General features: G+C 33.8%; 1 protein-coding gene across 8 annotated transcripts in view; it reads left to right on the top strand.

Annotated features, from left to right (window-relative positions):
• The window catches only part of LOC126889519 (serine/threonine-protein kinase tricornered), a 675,111-nt gene that overhangs the window by 622,500 nt on the left and 34,142 nt on the right, over positions 1-18,469 (top strand). For all 8 annotated transcript variants that reach the window (XR_007700061.1, XR_007700062.1, XR_007700065.1 and 5 more), the window contains exons 3-4: positions 712-970; positions 18,003-18,384. Coding sequence is in view for 1 of the 8 variants with exons in the window: in XM_050657859.1 (XP_050513816.1) it covers positions 712-970; positions 18,003-18,384 (641 nt within the window). In the remaining 7 variants the exon portion in view is untranslated. The remainder of the gene's footprint in view (positions 1-711; positions 971-18,002; positions 18,385-18,469) is intronic.

Genomic DNA, 18,469 nt, shown 5'->3' with positions numbered 1-18,469 from the left:
ACATGTTGGTAAAGGGGATTAACATTGATATGACCCAAGACAGAATTGTATGGAGAAATGCAATTAGGGAAGCCGACCCCGCATAGGGATAAGGCAAAGAGAATGATGATGACATTCTACTGCGGACAGAAAACAGAAGAAAATGTTTATTTGATAAATAAACATTGTTTGTTGCTTAAATTCAATATTCAACCTACCAAGAGGCAGATAGGTGGCAGCTGGCTGTCTATTTATAAAAAACATTTTTTTTCTGTTTTGTGACAGCAGTAGAATGTATTTTGAATTAAATAAATTACATACATTCTTCTTTTCGTTTCAATTAATTTAATTAAAATATTTTTTCTTGGACAGCCTGTATAAATAATTATGTTAATGTTGATATTACTGAATAGAGAATTAAATAAATTTTTCAAATGAGCTAGCACACGACCCCTATTCCCTATTTAAAAATAAGGGATGGGGAAGTGGAAGGGAAGAGGTTGATAAATGATAGATGTATGTACCGTAAAAATGTATCCCCCTTAGATCAAAAATTGACCTGTTTTTTTATTTCCTTAAAATCTAATAAATACTGCCAAATATCGAGGTGGACTCTTTTGTTTGGCCCACTCTGTATATCATCCTATAAAGATTTCATCTACAATACTAAAATTTAAATAATTTTATCAATTCTTTGCATAATGTCATCCATCTCATTATTCGTTTTTTTAGGTTAGCAAAATTAGAAGAATCCTTAAAAGACGACAGTCTCTCTGAGGAGCAGAAACATGAAAAGAGGCTACAACATGCCCAAAAAGAAACCGAATTTCTTAGGTTAAAACGATCTCGACTAGGCGTTGAAGACTTCGAACCCCTCAAAGTGATAGGTAGAGGGGCCTTCGGAGAAGTTAGATTAGTGCAGAAGAAAGATACTGGCCACGTTTATGCGATGAAAATTCTCAGGAAAGCAGACATGTTAGAAAAAGAACAGGTAAATGATTCAATCTTTGTTTTAACTTTCCCTGTCATATCCGTGAAAGCTGGTGCTGGTATTCTGAGAAAAAAGTCAATATACACACATCGGCAAAGTCTGGGAATATTTTTAAAAAGAGACGTATTTTCTTCTTAAATTGTTATGAATAAATAATAATGGATTTGTAGTGATAAGTAGTATTTAATATACACTCACCGGCACAAAATTCCGCCACCCAAAATTTTTGATTAAGTTTGACAATTTATAACTTTATTATTTGTGCTCCGATTTTCAAGATTTTTGCACCAGTTTGTATTTAATATATTACTCCAGGCTGTGGGTGAAAAATAGGTCGATTTCAGGATATAATTCAGGAATTTTTGAAACCTATCAGGTGTTGTAAAGGACGATGCCAAGAATAACTTCTACTAAAATGTGACCAAAAATATTGTGAGCTTTTTTTGTTATTGCGATTTTCATTTGTTAAATTTGCAATTTTAAAAGATTTTTAATTTTGCAGCTTAGGATATTGATTCTAGGGAAAAACTTTTTAATAGAAAGTTGTAGTAAATTAAAAAACCTACAATTTGAGCCATGGTAAGTTTAATTTCGTTTATTGGTTATTGCAAAACAGCCTGCGAAATGTCCAAAATGGCCGTTTTTTACAATTGCGTTATTGATTGTACAAATAATTTATTTTTTATTTTTAAAGCTTTAAAATAAAGATCTATCAATTACAAACATAAAAAAAATTGTAAGGCCGAATTAACGAATTTGTTGCTTAGATATTATAAATTGTTTATCCCAAGAGGTCAAATGTCGAAGGTTATAACTTTTTGAAAAAAAATCGTAGAGAGTTGGTGAAACATCCAATCTCCTTCTAAAGGGTTATATTTTCATATTCTGATGTAAATAAATGCGTAAAACATTTTTAAACCTCTAATTTTTGGGTTTGAAAATAAGGGGGCAAATTTCGTTATAAACATTTAGAGCTGAAGCGGCCCTGTACATCCTATGAGTTTTTAACTTACAGATTATTGTTGCTAAAGACGAAACGAAGATTTATAAAAAAATAAAAAAATTCTACGACCAACTGAAGCCGAGCTAAATGTTGGGCTTTAAAACAAGGGGGCAAATTTCGTTATAAGCATTTAGAGCTGAATCGGGCCTGTACATCCTATAAGTTTCTAACTTACAGATTATTGTTGCTGAAGACAAAACGAAGATTTATAAAAAAATAAAAATTTTCTACAACCAACTGAAGCCGAGATAATTGCTTCTTTTTTCTTAAATCGTAGTGCCTTTATTTATAACAATTAAGAAATTATTTTACAGTCATTGACCAAAGAAAGATTATCGTAATAAAATAATTATTATAAAACTTTTTAAAATCGGTGCTTTTGCGAGCGTCCGAATTTTGCAAATCGCCCGGCTCGCTTCAAATCCGCGCGCTCGGAAAATTTTTACGTAACTTGTATTAAATTTTGACCGAAAACAATTTAATAATATTACCATTATAATATACAGTCTATTTACCACTGTATTTGTTTTTCTTGATAAACTTTTATATGTGAAATCTCATTTCTGAAGAAATAATATTACACAAATGATACATATATATGAAATATATACAGTAGGAAAAATGAAAGAATATTCATGAACGAACATATAAAACACGCTGTATTTTCCTGTCACCGTGTCACAGAAAAATTGGCCAGCGCAAGTACATGTAATAATTATTGTTACATGTACTTGCACTGGACAATTTTCTTTGTGACACGGTGAAAGGAAAATACAGCGTGTTTTATATGTTCGTTCATGCGTATTCTTTCATTTTTCCGACTGTAACTATATTTTTAATTTTTTCATTGATATATAAATATAATAATAAGAATGTTACTTCTTATTATACAATATAAAACTTTTTCTTCTTGTAGTGACTATCCGTTTTGGATGTTGGCGACCATCATGGCAATCTGTACTTGCACACTAAATCGGTACTTCTGCTCTAAAAAGATTTGTAGTTGTTGAGTTGAACGACGCGACGTACGTAAATTTTCTAGCAAGGTAATCCTTCGCCTTCCTGGTTCTCAGTTTCCAAATGGGGTTTGCCAAATTGCCATGATGGTCGCCAACATCCGTAAATACACTGTATATTATAATGGTAATATTATTAAATTGTTTTCGGTCAAAATTTAATACAAGTTACGTAAAAATTTTCCGAGCGCGCGGATTTGAAGCGAGCCGGGCGATTTGCAAAATTCGGCCGCTCGCAAAAGCACCGATTTTAAAAGTAATTTTTAATAATTAAATGTAATTATAGTTTATAATAATTTTTATTTTAAGATAATATAAGTCTTTCTTTAGTCAATGACTGTAAAATAATTTCTTAATTTTTATAAATAAAGGCACTACGATTTAAGAAAAAAGAAACAATTATCTCGTCTTCAGTTGGTTGTAATTTTTTTTAATTTTTTTTATAAATCTTCGCTTCGTATTCAGCAACAATAATCTGTAAGTTAGAAACTCATAGGATGTACAGGGCCGCTTAAGCTCTAAATGTTTATAACGAAATTTGCCCCCTTATTTTCAAACCCAACATTTAGCTCGGCTTCAGTTGGTCGTAGAAATTTTTAATTTTTTTTATAAATCTTGGTTTTGTCTTCAGAAATAATAATCTGTAAGTTAAAAACTCATAGGATGTACTGGGCCGCTTCAGCTCTAAATGTTTATAACGAAATCTGCCCCCTTATTTTCAAACCCAAAAACTAGAGGTTTAAAAATGTTTTACGCATTTATTTACATCAGAATATGAAAATATAACTCTTTAGAAGGAGATTGGATGTTTCACCAACTCTCTACGATTTTGTTTCAAAAAGTTATAGCCTTCGACATTTGACCTCTTGGGATACACAATTTATAATATCTAAGCAACAAATTCGTTAATCCGGCCTTACAATTTTTTTATGTTTGGAATAGAAAGATCTTCATTTTAAAGCTTTAAAAAATAAAAAAAATGATTTGTACAATAAATAATGCAATTGTAAAAAACGGCCATTTTGGACCTTTCGCAGGCTGTTTTGCAATAACCAATAAACGAAATTAAACTTACCATAGCTGAAATTGTAGGTTTTTTAATTTACTACAACTTTCTATTAAAAAGTTTTTCTCTAAAATCAATATCCTAAGCTGCAAAATTAAAAATCTTTAAAAATTGCAAATTTAACAAATGAAAATCGCAATTAAAAAAAAGCTCACAATATTTTTGGTCACATTTTAGTAGAAGTTATTCCTGGCATCGTCCTTTACAACACCTGATAGGTTTCAAAAATTCCTGAATTATATCACATTTTTTTCACCCACAGCCTGGGGTATATGTATTAATATCGTTTGGTATTACTCCGGTAACAAAAAAAATTTGCGTGCATGGCATTATACTGGGGTGAATGTAAGCCTTGTATTTTCTCCTAACTCTAAAAAATTCTGTGGAAAAATGGAATAGCTGATTTTGTTTCATAGTCCTGTCATATTATCCCGGACGCATCACTAAAATTTTGATTTTTGAATTATCCGACTATCTCTTGCTGTACCATTTTTTGTAAATAAAAACACTGATTGACTCATAAAATAGAGGTTGGATTAATAAGATTAGAATGGCCCGCATGCAGCTCAGATCTCAATCCTATTGAGCATGTATGGGATGAATTTAAAAAGCTATTTGCCGTCATCCTAGGACTCCAGAAATATGGGTACAGTTATGGCCCTGGTAGAGGAATATCGGGCCATTCCCGAGGCAAGGATAACACATATTTATTCGATGCTAAAGAGATTTCGAGCAGTCGTTGCTGCAAGATGTGGGCATACCCCCTATTGCATTGTTTTGTTTTATTGTTAATTTTGTTGTATTTTGTTAATTTTAGTGCGCTTGGTATTTTTAATTAAATAAACCTTCAAATCAGTGTTTTTATTTACAGCTCTTACAAGAAAAGAGATATTCGGATAATTCAAAAAACAAAACCTTAGTGATACCTCCAGGATAAAACAAAAGGAGTAGGAAACAAAATCAGCCCTCCAATTTTTCCACATAATTTTTTAAAGTTAGGAGAAAACAACAATGCTTCCATTCACCCCCGTATAATGCCATCTAACCAAAAAAATTTGTTACCGGAATAATAGCAAACGGCATAAATACATGTATTCTCCTTCTCATAGGCATCTTTCAGTGCGTCACAGTTTTTCGATTTCTTTCTAACGCATTAAGTTGGAAGTGACAGGAAAAAAGGTACGTCCGTGATTAAAATCATTTATAACATTTATTGTAGTTGTTGATAGATGGCGCTATAATCGAACAAAAAAATCTTTATGTTTTATCTATACGACTATAATCTGTACAATTTATAAAATTATACAAATCAAAGAACATACCTTTTATAAATGAAATAAACACAATTTATTTGTTTTTATACCAAATTACGATTACGATTCTGACAACTGTCAGTTTTAATTAAAATGTCATATCATATGATATGATTCTCTACATGATTAAAATCATATATGGGTGGCCAAGCTCCTCGATAGTCCGAGCCATTTGTCAAAATTTGAAATTTTTCGCGAGCCGCAATTAAACAATTATTTAAAAAGTGTAAAAGTATTAAATTTATTAAATTTTTAATGGTATTAAATTTTTTTCTCTGTGTTTGGATTTCTCGAATTTTAAGGTGAAATAAAATGGTTCACATCGTTGTTTCAAATATGCCAATAATTCTACAAGCAGCCTTTAGGTACTATTTCAGGATAAATCCACGAGGAAAAATTTCCTGTAGTTGGCTGTATACCATTACAAAAACATAAAATCCTTTATAAAAGGTATATTTGTTAAAATCCCTATACAGGGCTACATCAAAGACAGAACTAGTTTTCGATCGGTTGACCGATCATCATCAGTGCAATCTTAGAATCTACATGCAAGCCACCAAAGTAAAAATAACAGGGTAAAAACCCTTTACAATTGATCCGTCATCGGAACATATGACAAAGATGTGAATTATAACATGGATGATTAAGATATCCAATGTTTTTCGCCCGAGGTACCAATGAGCTCTATCTGACAAGTTCACATCATGACTGTAGGAAGCAAGTGATTTCAGGATAACTCGATTCTTCATGATCCTTCCATATTTCTCTGGGATGGCCTACTGATCTTCTAGCATCTGGTCTATCAAAAAACACTGTCTATAATACTCTGTCTTCCTCTGATCTTACCACATGACCTGCCCATCTTATCCGGTTAGCTTTTATTATACTCGTATGTCTGACGATATTTTCAGTACCATACAGTCACCAATTCAGCTTTGCGACACCTTCTCCACTCTCCTGTCAATTCATCTCTTTGAGAGCCAAATATCTTTCTGAGAACGTTCCTCTAAAAAACCAACAACATATTTATTTTCCGCTGATGTTGAGTCCATGTTTCACTTCCGTATGTAATAATTGGGCGAATAATTGGCATGCACAATCTTAATTTAGATTGTCTTTTTAGCAGCTTAGATCTTAATTATGACGACAGGGAGTATAATGCTCTATTCCACGCGGCTATCCTTGCTGAGACATCTTTTTATATTATGATTATCATCTGTTATTATCGCCCCTAGATATTTCAACTCTTTTACTACTTCGAAGTTGGAGTCATTGTTAGTTATGTTCTGTCTAACTCTTGGTCTTGGATTTTTGGTTAGTAGCATGTATTTCGTCTTCTCTTCATTTATTCGAAAGTTCAGACTACCTGTTTCCTCCTCTAGTTGTGAAAAGCATCTATCTCCCGTTTCTTGTAAAATGAGCGACTGCACTTTGATCATCAGCAACAACAATATAGGCCTGGATCCCGCGTACCAAAAAAAGTTAATTAATAGTAAGCTGAAAATTTGTGAATAGCTTAACTGTGTCTAGTCGAACAAACTTTGATGTACGGGAACACTGGAACAGGAGAAGTTTTAATTGTTCAACAGTTTAAAAATTTGAAATGTCAGATTACGAAAAGGTCTCACTATTTCGTCGGACAGAACATCCAATTGATTTGTTACCCTTTCAATAAACTCTCATGCAAAAATCAGACTGCTATTACTAACCAGCACGATTCCTGTCATTTGACATTTTCTTCGTGTTACACTCATTAAAATGCCCAGTTGGTGATAAACACCAGTCTGATTTTTGCATAAGAGTTTAATGAAATGGTAACAAATCAATTGGGAAGTTCTGTCCGACAAAATAAATGGAACGTTTTCGTAGTCTGACGTTCCAAATTTTTAACCTGTTCCACAATTAAAACTTCACCTGTTCCAGTGTTCCCATGTATCAAAGTTTGTCCGACTAGACACCGTTAAGCTATTAACAAATTTTCAGCTTACTAATAATCAACTTTTTTTTGGTACGCGGGATCCAGGTCTAATCGTTTTGATCCTCGATTTGCAAATCCCTCTGTCAGCTCAGATGATATTTTACTTTTATTCTAAGGTCAAACTCAATAGCAACGGTGATAAGGGGTCTCCTTGTCTAAGTCCTGATGATACACTTAGTCTTTTATATTTGTTGTCAGTAATTTAAGACATTTTGAAACACAAAAATTAAAAGAATTCAGGTAGATACATTTATTGAGAGCCACAAATAATCCTTCAAAGAGCCACATGTGGCTCGCGAGCCACAGTTTGGCCACCACTGCATCATTAATGACACACTGAAATACTGACAAGAACTTTAAATTATAGTCGTATATATATGTAATAGGTAAATAATCAGTAAATCGGTAAACCTAAATCTTTTTTTTTTTTCGATTATAGTGCTATCTATCAACAACTGGAATAACTGTTATACTGAATTCGCTCTACCGAGATCATTGACATATTAAGCGTAGACTCGACATACTCACCAAAAAAGCGTAACGCGGAAACAGCATGGAAACAGTCGATCGGTGGTCTATCTATCTCTTTTAACCAAGCGATCCCGCGCATGCGACTGACAAATATGGCTAGACCACTCAATCCTATGTCGACGACGAAGCGTTAAATACCGCTATGAATTCCAAGATTTCATTGGTTAGAACTACCCACGTGATATCTGTGTTCGTATTGGTCAAATGATTAAGAATGACAGAGCGGGATATTTAAATACCAATATTGTATGCAAAGTGTCGTTTCAAGAAAACAAGTCAGCTGACTGAGGATGATGGATAAATATTAATTTCTTGTTTATCTTACAATTGACAATTTTTATGAGAGAAATAAAAGTGTGGTAGAAAATCAATATGTATTGAAAAACGGTATTGATTGAAAAACACTATTTATTCGTTTCTACTAGTCTTCTTTCTAGACTGTACCTTAGTCTCATAAAATATTTCTTTTTATCTCATAAAAAATATAAACAATTATTGTATAGCTATAATATTCTTTTAATTTATTTCAGTTGTTCAATACAAACACGGCAGCACTAGAATAGATCTTATAAATTAAATTATAAATGCATGAAAATCAAAAAGAGATAATTTACATAAAAGTTAATATACTGGATATGGGGAAAAGTAATTTAGGAGAAATTATATGTTATATTATATAATAATTATGATTTTCTTCGGCATTTTGTGAAGTATAGGGCATGTTGTGTCTTGTGTCCTTTTAAAAAGTCTGAAATTTCATTTACATTTGGATTTTTAAACGTATCACTTATTAATATGTTGCTACGATTTTTGTTCCTTTGTGGAGAAAAACCGTTTCTGTGGTTCAATGTTTTTACATATTGAAACCTTTAAAACACTTCAATTTTTTTATGCAAATTTTTATTAAATTTTTTGTTGCATGTAGGTATATTTGACAAAACAATCTAAACATTGCTGTCACTTAAATTATCTAAATTGGGTGTATGTATTTACAAGCATCGTCAAATCTTCATGATCTTTTTTATTGCAAATTAAATTGATGTTACTTAAATCCTTAAAGTCGTGGTTTCACTATCAAATAATTTGATCAAACAGTTTGAGCAAACTCAGGAAGTGACGTCACAACTGCAGTTTGTTCAAATTATAAAAATCTAGTCGTCACACTATCAGTTTGATCAAAGTTTATATTGAGAGTTGTGGTAGTAGGTACATATATCAAAACCCACAAGCATTCTAACACTTTAGCGAATAATAAGCCCCAAACTCTCTATTGTAGAAGGGAGTTAGTAACAAAGCAAAAAGAAATCAAGTCCTGATTAGGAAAAATCTAGAAAACAAACAAGAGTAACTATTGGCTACAAAAGTTGCTGTACAAAAATCAGTGTGCACGCTGAAGAAAGCAACACAGGGAATGATAACGAAACAAGTTTAATGTGTAGCTAGGCCATGACTGATAAACATATACAGGGGCTCACAGCTTAAACGATGCAGTCACTACTCAATAAAGCTAGCTTGTGTAAGTCGCTCAATATTTATTAGAAAAAACTTACATACTGAAAGTAGGTAAGTTAGTATGAGTCTTCTAAAATAGCATAAGCTATGTTTTGGGTTTCAAATATGCAATAATTAACACCCTCAGCGCCAGTGTATCCTTTTAGATATACACTGTCCTCAACACTGTGTACCGAAAAAGATACACATGGCTCGTTGTGTTCGATCTATTGTGTCACCTAAAAGGACACACTTTCCTAAGTTTTTATATGTAGAGAATAATGCTATGGCCTGAGCCAATTTCCTGGTATAACTGGGTTTGGCCTTATGACATAAAAAGATAGATTGTATGTAACTAGAAATTCGTATGAAAAATGTTGCCATGTATGGACCAAAACAACTTGCTCCAACTCATTATGCAGGGAAAGATTCAAGGAAAAAGAAGCATAGGGAGATGCAGAATATCTTGGCTGCGCAACCTGAGAGAATGGTACGGATGAACATCAAACGAACTTTTCAGAGCAGTCGTCTGCAAAGTCCTAATAGCTAAGATGTATTGTCAGAGAAATAGCAAATAATCCCAAAAAAGTCCACCAAAATTGAGAGATGAGGTGGAAATACAGTTTGGAAAAAGATGTAACCCTAAAATAATTAGACGGATATTACAAAAGAATAATCTACATAGCTGAACTGCAAGAAATAAATCTTCTATCAGCCAAAGAAATAAGCAACAAGGAGTTTTGTTTTCTTTATTAATATTCTCCTTTAAAAGTTTACATCATTTTAGCTGATATCAAAATCGTACACAAAATAATTAAAGAACTATTGTTATTTAAGTATGGTATATTTGAAACCCAAAACATAGCTTATGCTATTTTAGAGGACTTAGTAACTTACTTTCAGTATGTAATTTTTTTTTCTAATATTGGGTCACTGACACAAGCTAGTTTTATTGAGTAACGACTGTATCATTTCAGAATTGAGGCTGTGAGTCACTGTAGGTGCAGTACAATAATTTTGCTTATACAAATTATCAGTAATAATATTTATTTACATCAAAATAAAAATTCCATCACATAATGATGTCTAACAGCTGATTGTCATTTGTCTTTATTGCTTAATTCTCTGACCAATACGAACACAGATATCACGTGGGTAGTTCTAACCAATAAAATCGTGGAATTCATAGCGGTATTTAACGGCTCGTATGTCGACGTTATACCTCCATGCATTGAGTGGCATATCCCTGGCCAAGTCTATCCTTAACATGTCTCTGACCGAGATTCACTTTGACACATTCGGAATAGGAAACATACAACACAAAAGTTACTACCTCACACTATTAACTGCTCAAATCAACTTAATCTTTCATTAAAAAAGGAAGAATTATTAGAAATAGTAGGAGTGTATACTAATCTCATAAAATTTTGTGGAGTTTATTTCTACAAAATATTTTTATTTTGTACAATAAATAATTTTCTTATTTGTTATCAATACATTATAATGGTGTAAATAAATAATTATTGATTGTCGTAAGGTTTGTCATTTATGTCTGTTTACTATTAATACTATTGGCTAATGAGCAGGTACGTTTGGTTGTGTAGAAATTCCAGTCACGGCTAGCAACTGAATTTCCCAAAAAAAAAATTACTAACGTCACTAGACAGTTGTGTGTCAGAAAAGCGAATCGACTTTATACATGTGTATGTATCACGGACGTGCCTTTTTTTATGTCACTTGCGTCACACTGAAAAAAGCCTCTGAGAAGAACCATACAGCTGGTTTCTAAAAAAACTGATACGACTCTTAGTAAGATTTGATCATTTTGAGCAGTGTATTTGATTGATCTGAGATTATATTATATTTATTATGACAGACAAATAATAAAATAAACAAACAACAAACAACTGATTACATATTATGTTAATTCATAAATTGTAATAATTCTTCTTCTTCAAGTGTCATCTCCGCGACGAAGGTCGGCAATCATCATAGCTATTCGGACCTTAAAGACGGCTGCTTTGAAAAGTTCGTTTGATGTACATCCGTACCATTCTCTCAGGTTGCGCAGCCACGATATTCTGCGTCTCCTTACGCTTCTCTTTCCTTGAATCTTTCCCTGCATAATCAATTGGAGCAAGCTGTATCTCTCTCCACGTGTAATATGTCCGAGATATTCCAATTTTCTGGTTTTAATTGTATTTAAGACTTCCATTTCTTTATTCATCTTTCTCAGAACCTCTTTGTTTGTGACGTGTTCTGTCCATGATATTTTTAGAATTCTTCTATATACCCACATCTCGAATGATTCCAGTTTTTTCATTGATGCCGCATTCAAGGTCCAAGCTTCCATTCTGTAAAACAGAGTGGAGAAAACGTAGCACCTAGCCAACCTTATTCTTAGCTCTAATCTTAGATCTCTTGTGCAGAGCACTTTTCTCATTTTGTTAAAATTCGCTCTAGCCTTTTCTATTCTAATTTTAATCTCCTGGAAGTAATCATTTGTGGAGTTGATCATTGTTCCAAGATATGCATATTGGTCTACTTGTTCGACGTTGGTTCCGTTTATGAGGAAATTCTCGTTATTTCTTTGAGTTTTAGATATTCTCATAAATTTTGTCTTCTTGATGTTCATTGTTAAACCGTATTCTTGGCTATATGTCGCTATTCTGTTAACCAGTCTCTGAAAATCTTCAATATTTTCGGCTAAGACGACAGTGTCATCCGCATATCTAATATTGTTAATGAGAACTCCGTTCACCTTTATTCCATTATTGTAATAATTATTACGGTCTAAATTTTGATATTATTTTGAATTCCTGCATTTTATAAGAGTATATAAATGATAGTTTTTACATAAAATAGGGTTGTTGTTTAGCCATACGCCTCACACTCCCTCTAAGGTGATAATTGACTCATCACAGAAACCTACGGTATCAAAAGGATTGAGCTCTGGTGGGAGTCTTTCCATGTTATCGAGCCCTAGGTGACTTGGAATGCAGGTGTATCTCCCAAAAATTTTCGTACACTTCTGGCGGTCGCGAGTAGTACAGCTTTCTGCATGGTCTTAGAAAGATGTTCATTCAGACCCAGCTTTTTTATGCTTTCGAGGAGGGTCTTCGGAAGGACTCCAGTAGTAGACATAATAATCGGTATTGTCTGGGTACTTTGCATCCGCTATAGTCTCCGTATTTGAATTTACAGATCTCCGTACTTGGTGATCTTTTCAGTAAATTTAGTACGTAGATTATTGTTGTTAGGAATCGCCATATCAATGAGTGTTGTTTGTCTCATTAATTTATTGACTAATACGAGATCTGGTCTATTATGTGCCACTGTTTGGTCTGTGAGCACAGTGCGGTCCCAGTATAGCTTATAGTTGTCATTCTCAAGCATACTCTCATGAACGTATTGATAATATGGGAGATGGTCCGTTTGGAGAAGTCCCAGTTTTATAGCTATCTCTTGATGAAGGATCTGTCCTACTGAGTCATGCCGTTCCTTGTATTCAGTTGCAGCAAATGCCTGGCAGCCCCCGGTAATAATGTTGGTTGGTTTCTTGTGCTTGACATCCATATCGACATTTGTCGTTTTGAACCTGAGGGTCTTTGACAATATATTTCAGGTAATTTCTGGTTGGTATAAGGTATAACCTGATCCTGAATGGCCAGTAATGAACCTTCCTATAGGGTTATTGTTATTATTTTTATTATTATTGGAATAAAACAAACGACTTATCTCAACAATATACAGTAAGGATCAAAATTAACGCACCACCTTAAAAATGGGACATTTTTGATGTCTCGTATTTTCTAAACCTGTTGTCCGATTTGAGTGATTTTTCAGTATATTATAGCTTTATTCTTCAAGAATATCGACGTAATAATATTATCGCTAAAGAGGTAAGTGTCATTGTATACTGGGTGTAACAATGATAGTGTGTTTTTCCTCAAAGTTTGGAACACCCTGTGGAATATTCTAGCGTATCTAGTAACAGTTGATCCGGATGTCGATAAGATTGTTATTGACCAAGATCTTGAGGAATTACATAACCGTTATCTCTCGCAAAACAAAACATTTTTTGGTATTTTTTGGGTAATTCTAAGCAAAACATGTTTCTACAATTTTTTTCGTAGGATGCCTAGTTTTCGAGATAAACGCGGTTGAACTTTCAAAAAATCGAAAAATTGCAATTTTTGAACGCGAATAACTTTTGATTAAAAAATAAAATAGCAAGTCTGCTTACCGCATTTGAAAGTTTAAGTCAAATTATATCGGTTTTGATTATTTGCATTGCTAAAAATTAATTTTTTTATTGTTTAACAAAGCTATAAACACATAGTGTTTCCCGTGCCTTTACATGCGTTTTAACGCATGCTACGTAGAAATAGCCTCGATTGCACCAGTACCGACTCTACCTACTCGTTCGATTTTAAATGAGAAATCATTGAAAACATCACTAACGCACTAGGTGTTTGTAGCTTTGTTTAACAATAACAAAATAAATTTTTAGCAATGCAAATAATCAAAACCGATATAATTTGACTTGAACTTTCAAAGACGGTAAGCAGAATTGCTATTTTATTTTTTAATCAAAAGTTATTCGGGTTTAAAAATTGCAGTTTTTCGATTTTTTTAAAGTTCAGCCGCGTTTATCTCGAAAACTGTGCATCCTACGGGAAAACTTGTTAGAACATTTTTTACTTAGAATGACCCAAAAAATACAAAAAAAATGTTTTGTTTTGCGAGAAATCTCTGTTATGTAATTCCTCAAGTTTTTGGTCAATAACAATCTTATCGACATCCGGATCAACTGTTACCCAAAAAATTCGTATTCTACGGGTCAAAATACATGAAAAAAACTTGGGTAAGTCCATCTGAATAAAGGAGGCCGTTGTACCCCCTGGCGACAGGACTATTTGTAGATAGATTAAAATATTGTCTGTTTGATTTAACTATCTTTTACAGTGACAAAAACATAAAAATTATTTTGTTGTACTTTAAGTGGTTTCGTGTCGTAATAAACTAACAGTGGTGTGTATATTTCTAATCGAGGAATATAACATATCTTATCAACAATTGGCAATAATACGGTATTTAATCGTTTTTATTACACATAACACAGCTTTTGGCGGAAATACGCAAATACTTTACAAAATTATTGTTTTGTTGGAATAATTGAATATTTTATATAAAAATCAGTTGCTTATCTAATATCCCAATAAATTGATAACAGATTTTTAATATATAAAATCATGTGATATTTTTTATTACACTTATTTGTTGACTAAGATTCATGTTCATGACTCAGGTTAATACAAAAACAATAACGAAAATATAACAGTGAATGCTGATAGGAAGACGAAAAAAAAGGAAAGCTAAGAACTAGATGGTTGGTTGACATAGAAGACGACCCGAAAACTATGAATGTAAGACAATGGATAAGGAGGCATAAAGAAGGTCTAAATGGAAGGACATAGCCAGACAGGCAAAGACCCATCCAGGATTATGATGTCAAAAGAAGAAAAATGATAATTAAAAAATAAATAATAAAAAATCCACGAGGAAAAAATTTCCTGTAGTTGGCTGTATACCATTTATTACAAAAAACCATGAAATCCTTTATAAAAGGTATATTTGTTAAAATCCCTATACAGGGCTACATCATAAAACAAACAGAACTAGTTTTCAAACGGTTGACCGATCATCATCAGTGTTTCTTGAATCAAACATGCTAACCACCAAAGTAAAAATATTAGGGTAAAAACCCTTTAAAATTAATCCGTCATAGGAACATATAAAAATGATGTGACTTTACACATGGATGTATAAAATATCCAATACTTCATGCTCGAGGTACCATAGAGCTAAATTCGACTTGTTCACATCATGGCTGTGTAGAAGCAAGTCACTTGCTTCTACACAGCCATGATGTGAACAAGTCGAATTTAGCTATGGTACCTCGAGCATGAAGCTCGTGACTTGCTTCTACACAGCCATGATGTGAACAAGTCGAATTTAGCTCTATGGTACCTCGAGCATGAAGTATTGGATATTTTATACATCCATGTGTAAAGTCACATCATTTTTATATGTTCCTATGGGCCGGTTTTTCAGTGCTGGGTTAACCCAGATTTTTCGGTCACCGAAATTTTTATGGTTAATCAGTTTTTCAATACTAGGTTATCGCTTAAACCCGTTTAAGTTGACCAAGATTTTAACCGATACTCGCTATCATAGGTGGTTTAACTCCGAATTTTCCGACAGACGTTTATCTATATTTGCTGACAGAAGAGGTTAGTTAAATTATGACATTTTGTGTTATCGCGGGAAATATTGTATTATGTATTATTATATTCTTGATTATATCTTCATCATCAGATGAAGAATCGGAACTTGAATGCATTAATCATTTTTGTAATGTTATGTTATTTGTTATTTATAAAATAGGTTATGAAATTCTATTTTGTTTATTTTTCTGTCAAAAATCTATAGAATTGCACATCTTGGTTTAAAGCACTGAAAAACGATATAAGGGTTAAAATATTGGTTAAAATTTAAACTAGGTTAGCTAACCAAAATTTTAACCGCTCACTGAAAAACCGGGCCTAAGACGGATTAATTTTAAAGGGTTTTTACCCTTATATTTTTACTTTGGTGGTTAGCATGTTTGATTCAAGAAACCATGATTGATTTCTTGCTAGCATGATTGATGATGATCGGTCATCCGTTTGAAAACTAGTTCTGTTTGTTTTATGATGTAGCCCTGTATAGGGATTTTAACAAATATACCTTTTATAAACGATTTCATGGTTTTTTTAATTAAAAAAATACTTACTTACCAGCCAACGCCCACGCTTGGCATGTTAACCATTTGGTGGCGCGCTGACCAGTATAGACGAGCCGTTTCTCGTAGGCGATCTTCATCCTCCTCGGGTGGGTCTGTTATCAGGGCTGGGCACACTGGGAGGTGAGCAGCATCCATCTGGGGCTGACTGCATAGTGGACGGTTGTCATTTACGCGGACGCCGATGGGATGTAGATGTGAGGCCAGGTAGTCATGTCTCGTAGTTGTTCTGAACACGGCTACACTAATCATTAGTGTCCATTAAACCATTATGGGTCTCGGCAAGTTGCGAGGGATTGGTGACTCTATTAGGTGGGCCCAAGATTTTCCAGCACCGGCTTGTATTTGCTGCTCTTTTATCTTCGCTTTGATTCCTCTTCTAATGGTGGACTTTGCTGATGTGTTCGATTGGAAGCTATGGGGCTGTGGAAGAGTAGTGCCTTCTTTTGTAAGTTCATCCGCCGCTTCATTCCCTTCAACACCGACATGACTAGCTAGGGATCCATTGTAAAGTAACCAGCCACTATTTTTCCAGCAAGTTCGATAGCTGGACGCGGCAAGATATTGTTTTGGCACAGTCGGTATATTGATTTGTCGACAGGGCGAGGATTGAGGCTTGGCAGTCGATGAAGAAGGCAACTTTTTGGGGGTGTTGGAAATTCTCAAGATTTCTAGCAGCTTCGTGTATAGCAGCAATTTCGCCGTCGTAGTTGGTGAGAGGGGCACCCACAGCTATGGAGCCTTTGAAGAACGTTGAGACATATCCTGCTCCTGTTCTTCCCGAGTCCGGCATCGAGGAGCCATCGCAGTAGATGTGGCTCGCTAATTAAGAAATACATACACCACTTAATTTTCACCCTTTTATCACCTACATCTATTTTTTAATAGCCATATTAGTAATTTAATAATTTTTAACCGCGTTCGATAACCGACCAATTATCACTAGACCAGAGACCAGTTATCCCCACCAGGCGTTTACCGGTGTCACTTCTTAGGGCGCGTCCATAGTGCACGTACATAGTGCGCGCTGGTTTTCGAGTCAGAAAGTCGACACCGAGTCGGTGTAGCTAAATCCTTCGTATTTAAATGGTCCTGTCTAAAGTGCACCAGCGCGCTGACAACTAAATACGAATGATAATTCGCACATCGACTCAGCGCTGGCTGTCTGACTCGGAAACTATGGACGCGCCCATACTCAGTAACAGCAATATATTTGTTTGTGTATCGATCGTCGTGGTGACGTTTATAATTTTCATTTCACCTTCTCAGTGCAATTCTCAAGTATGTAAATATATTATTATTTTACAGGGCAATAATTATTTATTTCCTATTTTACCAATAATTAAGAAAATTATTTATATTCTGTTGTATACATCATCAAGGCAAATACAAAGGAAGGAATGTCTTTATCCCGCGTATACCAATGATTCCAACAGACGTACCATTTGATTTTAAGCGTGAAATTCCCGTGAAATTGGCTTTTGCCACGACGACCAGCAAATTGCAAGTTTTGTGGAAGTTTGCGAAATAAAAGTGTTCATGTTTCGGGCATTCAAAATTAACCGCGCGTTGGAAACGGCCATCGTTGTATATTTACGCACCGTAAAAAAATATTGCTTATCAGAATGAATTAAATTGATTCTTTTATGTACATAATATTTTTAAGTATTTTTTTGAGTTTTTATTTTTTGAACTTTGACATAAGGCGGTACGAAGTTCGCCGAGTCAGCTAGTTTTTTAGTAAAAATAATAATTGAGTAATATAATAATTAATCTTAATGTTTTAGGTGGCGCATGTGAGAGCAGAACGGGATATTTTAGTAGAAGCCGATCATCAGTGGGTAGTAAAAATGTATTATAGTTTCCAAGATCCCATTAATCTATATTTAATAATGGAATTTCTACCGGGAGGTGATATGATGACCCTACTCATGAAAAAAGACACCCTTTCTGAAGATAGTACGCAGTTTTATATAACAGAAACAGCACTAGCCATTGATTCGATTCATAAACTCGGTTTCATTCATAGAGATATCAAACCGGATAATTTATTGTTAGACGCCAAAGGACATTTGAAGTTGTCTGATTTCGGATTATGCACTGGTTTAAAGAAATCCCATCGGACGGATTTTTATAGGGACTTAAGTCAAGCAAAGCCTTCGGATTTTAGTAAGTACAGATTTTTTTACAATAAAAATCGTTATCAATCCTTAATATATTTTTTTATTACTGAACTTGGTAACTTCTAAGGGCT

This window comes from Diabrotica virgifera, chromosome 8, assembly GCF_917563875.1.
Source record: "Diabrotica virgifera virgifera chromosome 8, PGI_DIABVI_V3a".
In the NCBI taxonomy this organism is placed as follows: Eukaryota; Metazoa; Arthropoda; class Insecta; order Coleoptera; family Chrysomelidae; genus Diabrotica; species Diabrotica virgifera.
The sequence above is the reverse complement of the archived record's forward strand: the minus strand, read 5'-3'. Positions and strand labels throughout refer to the sequence as shown.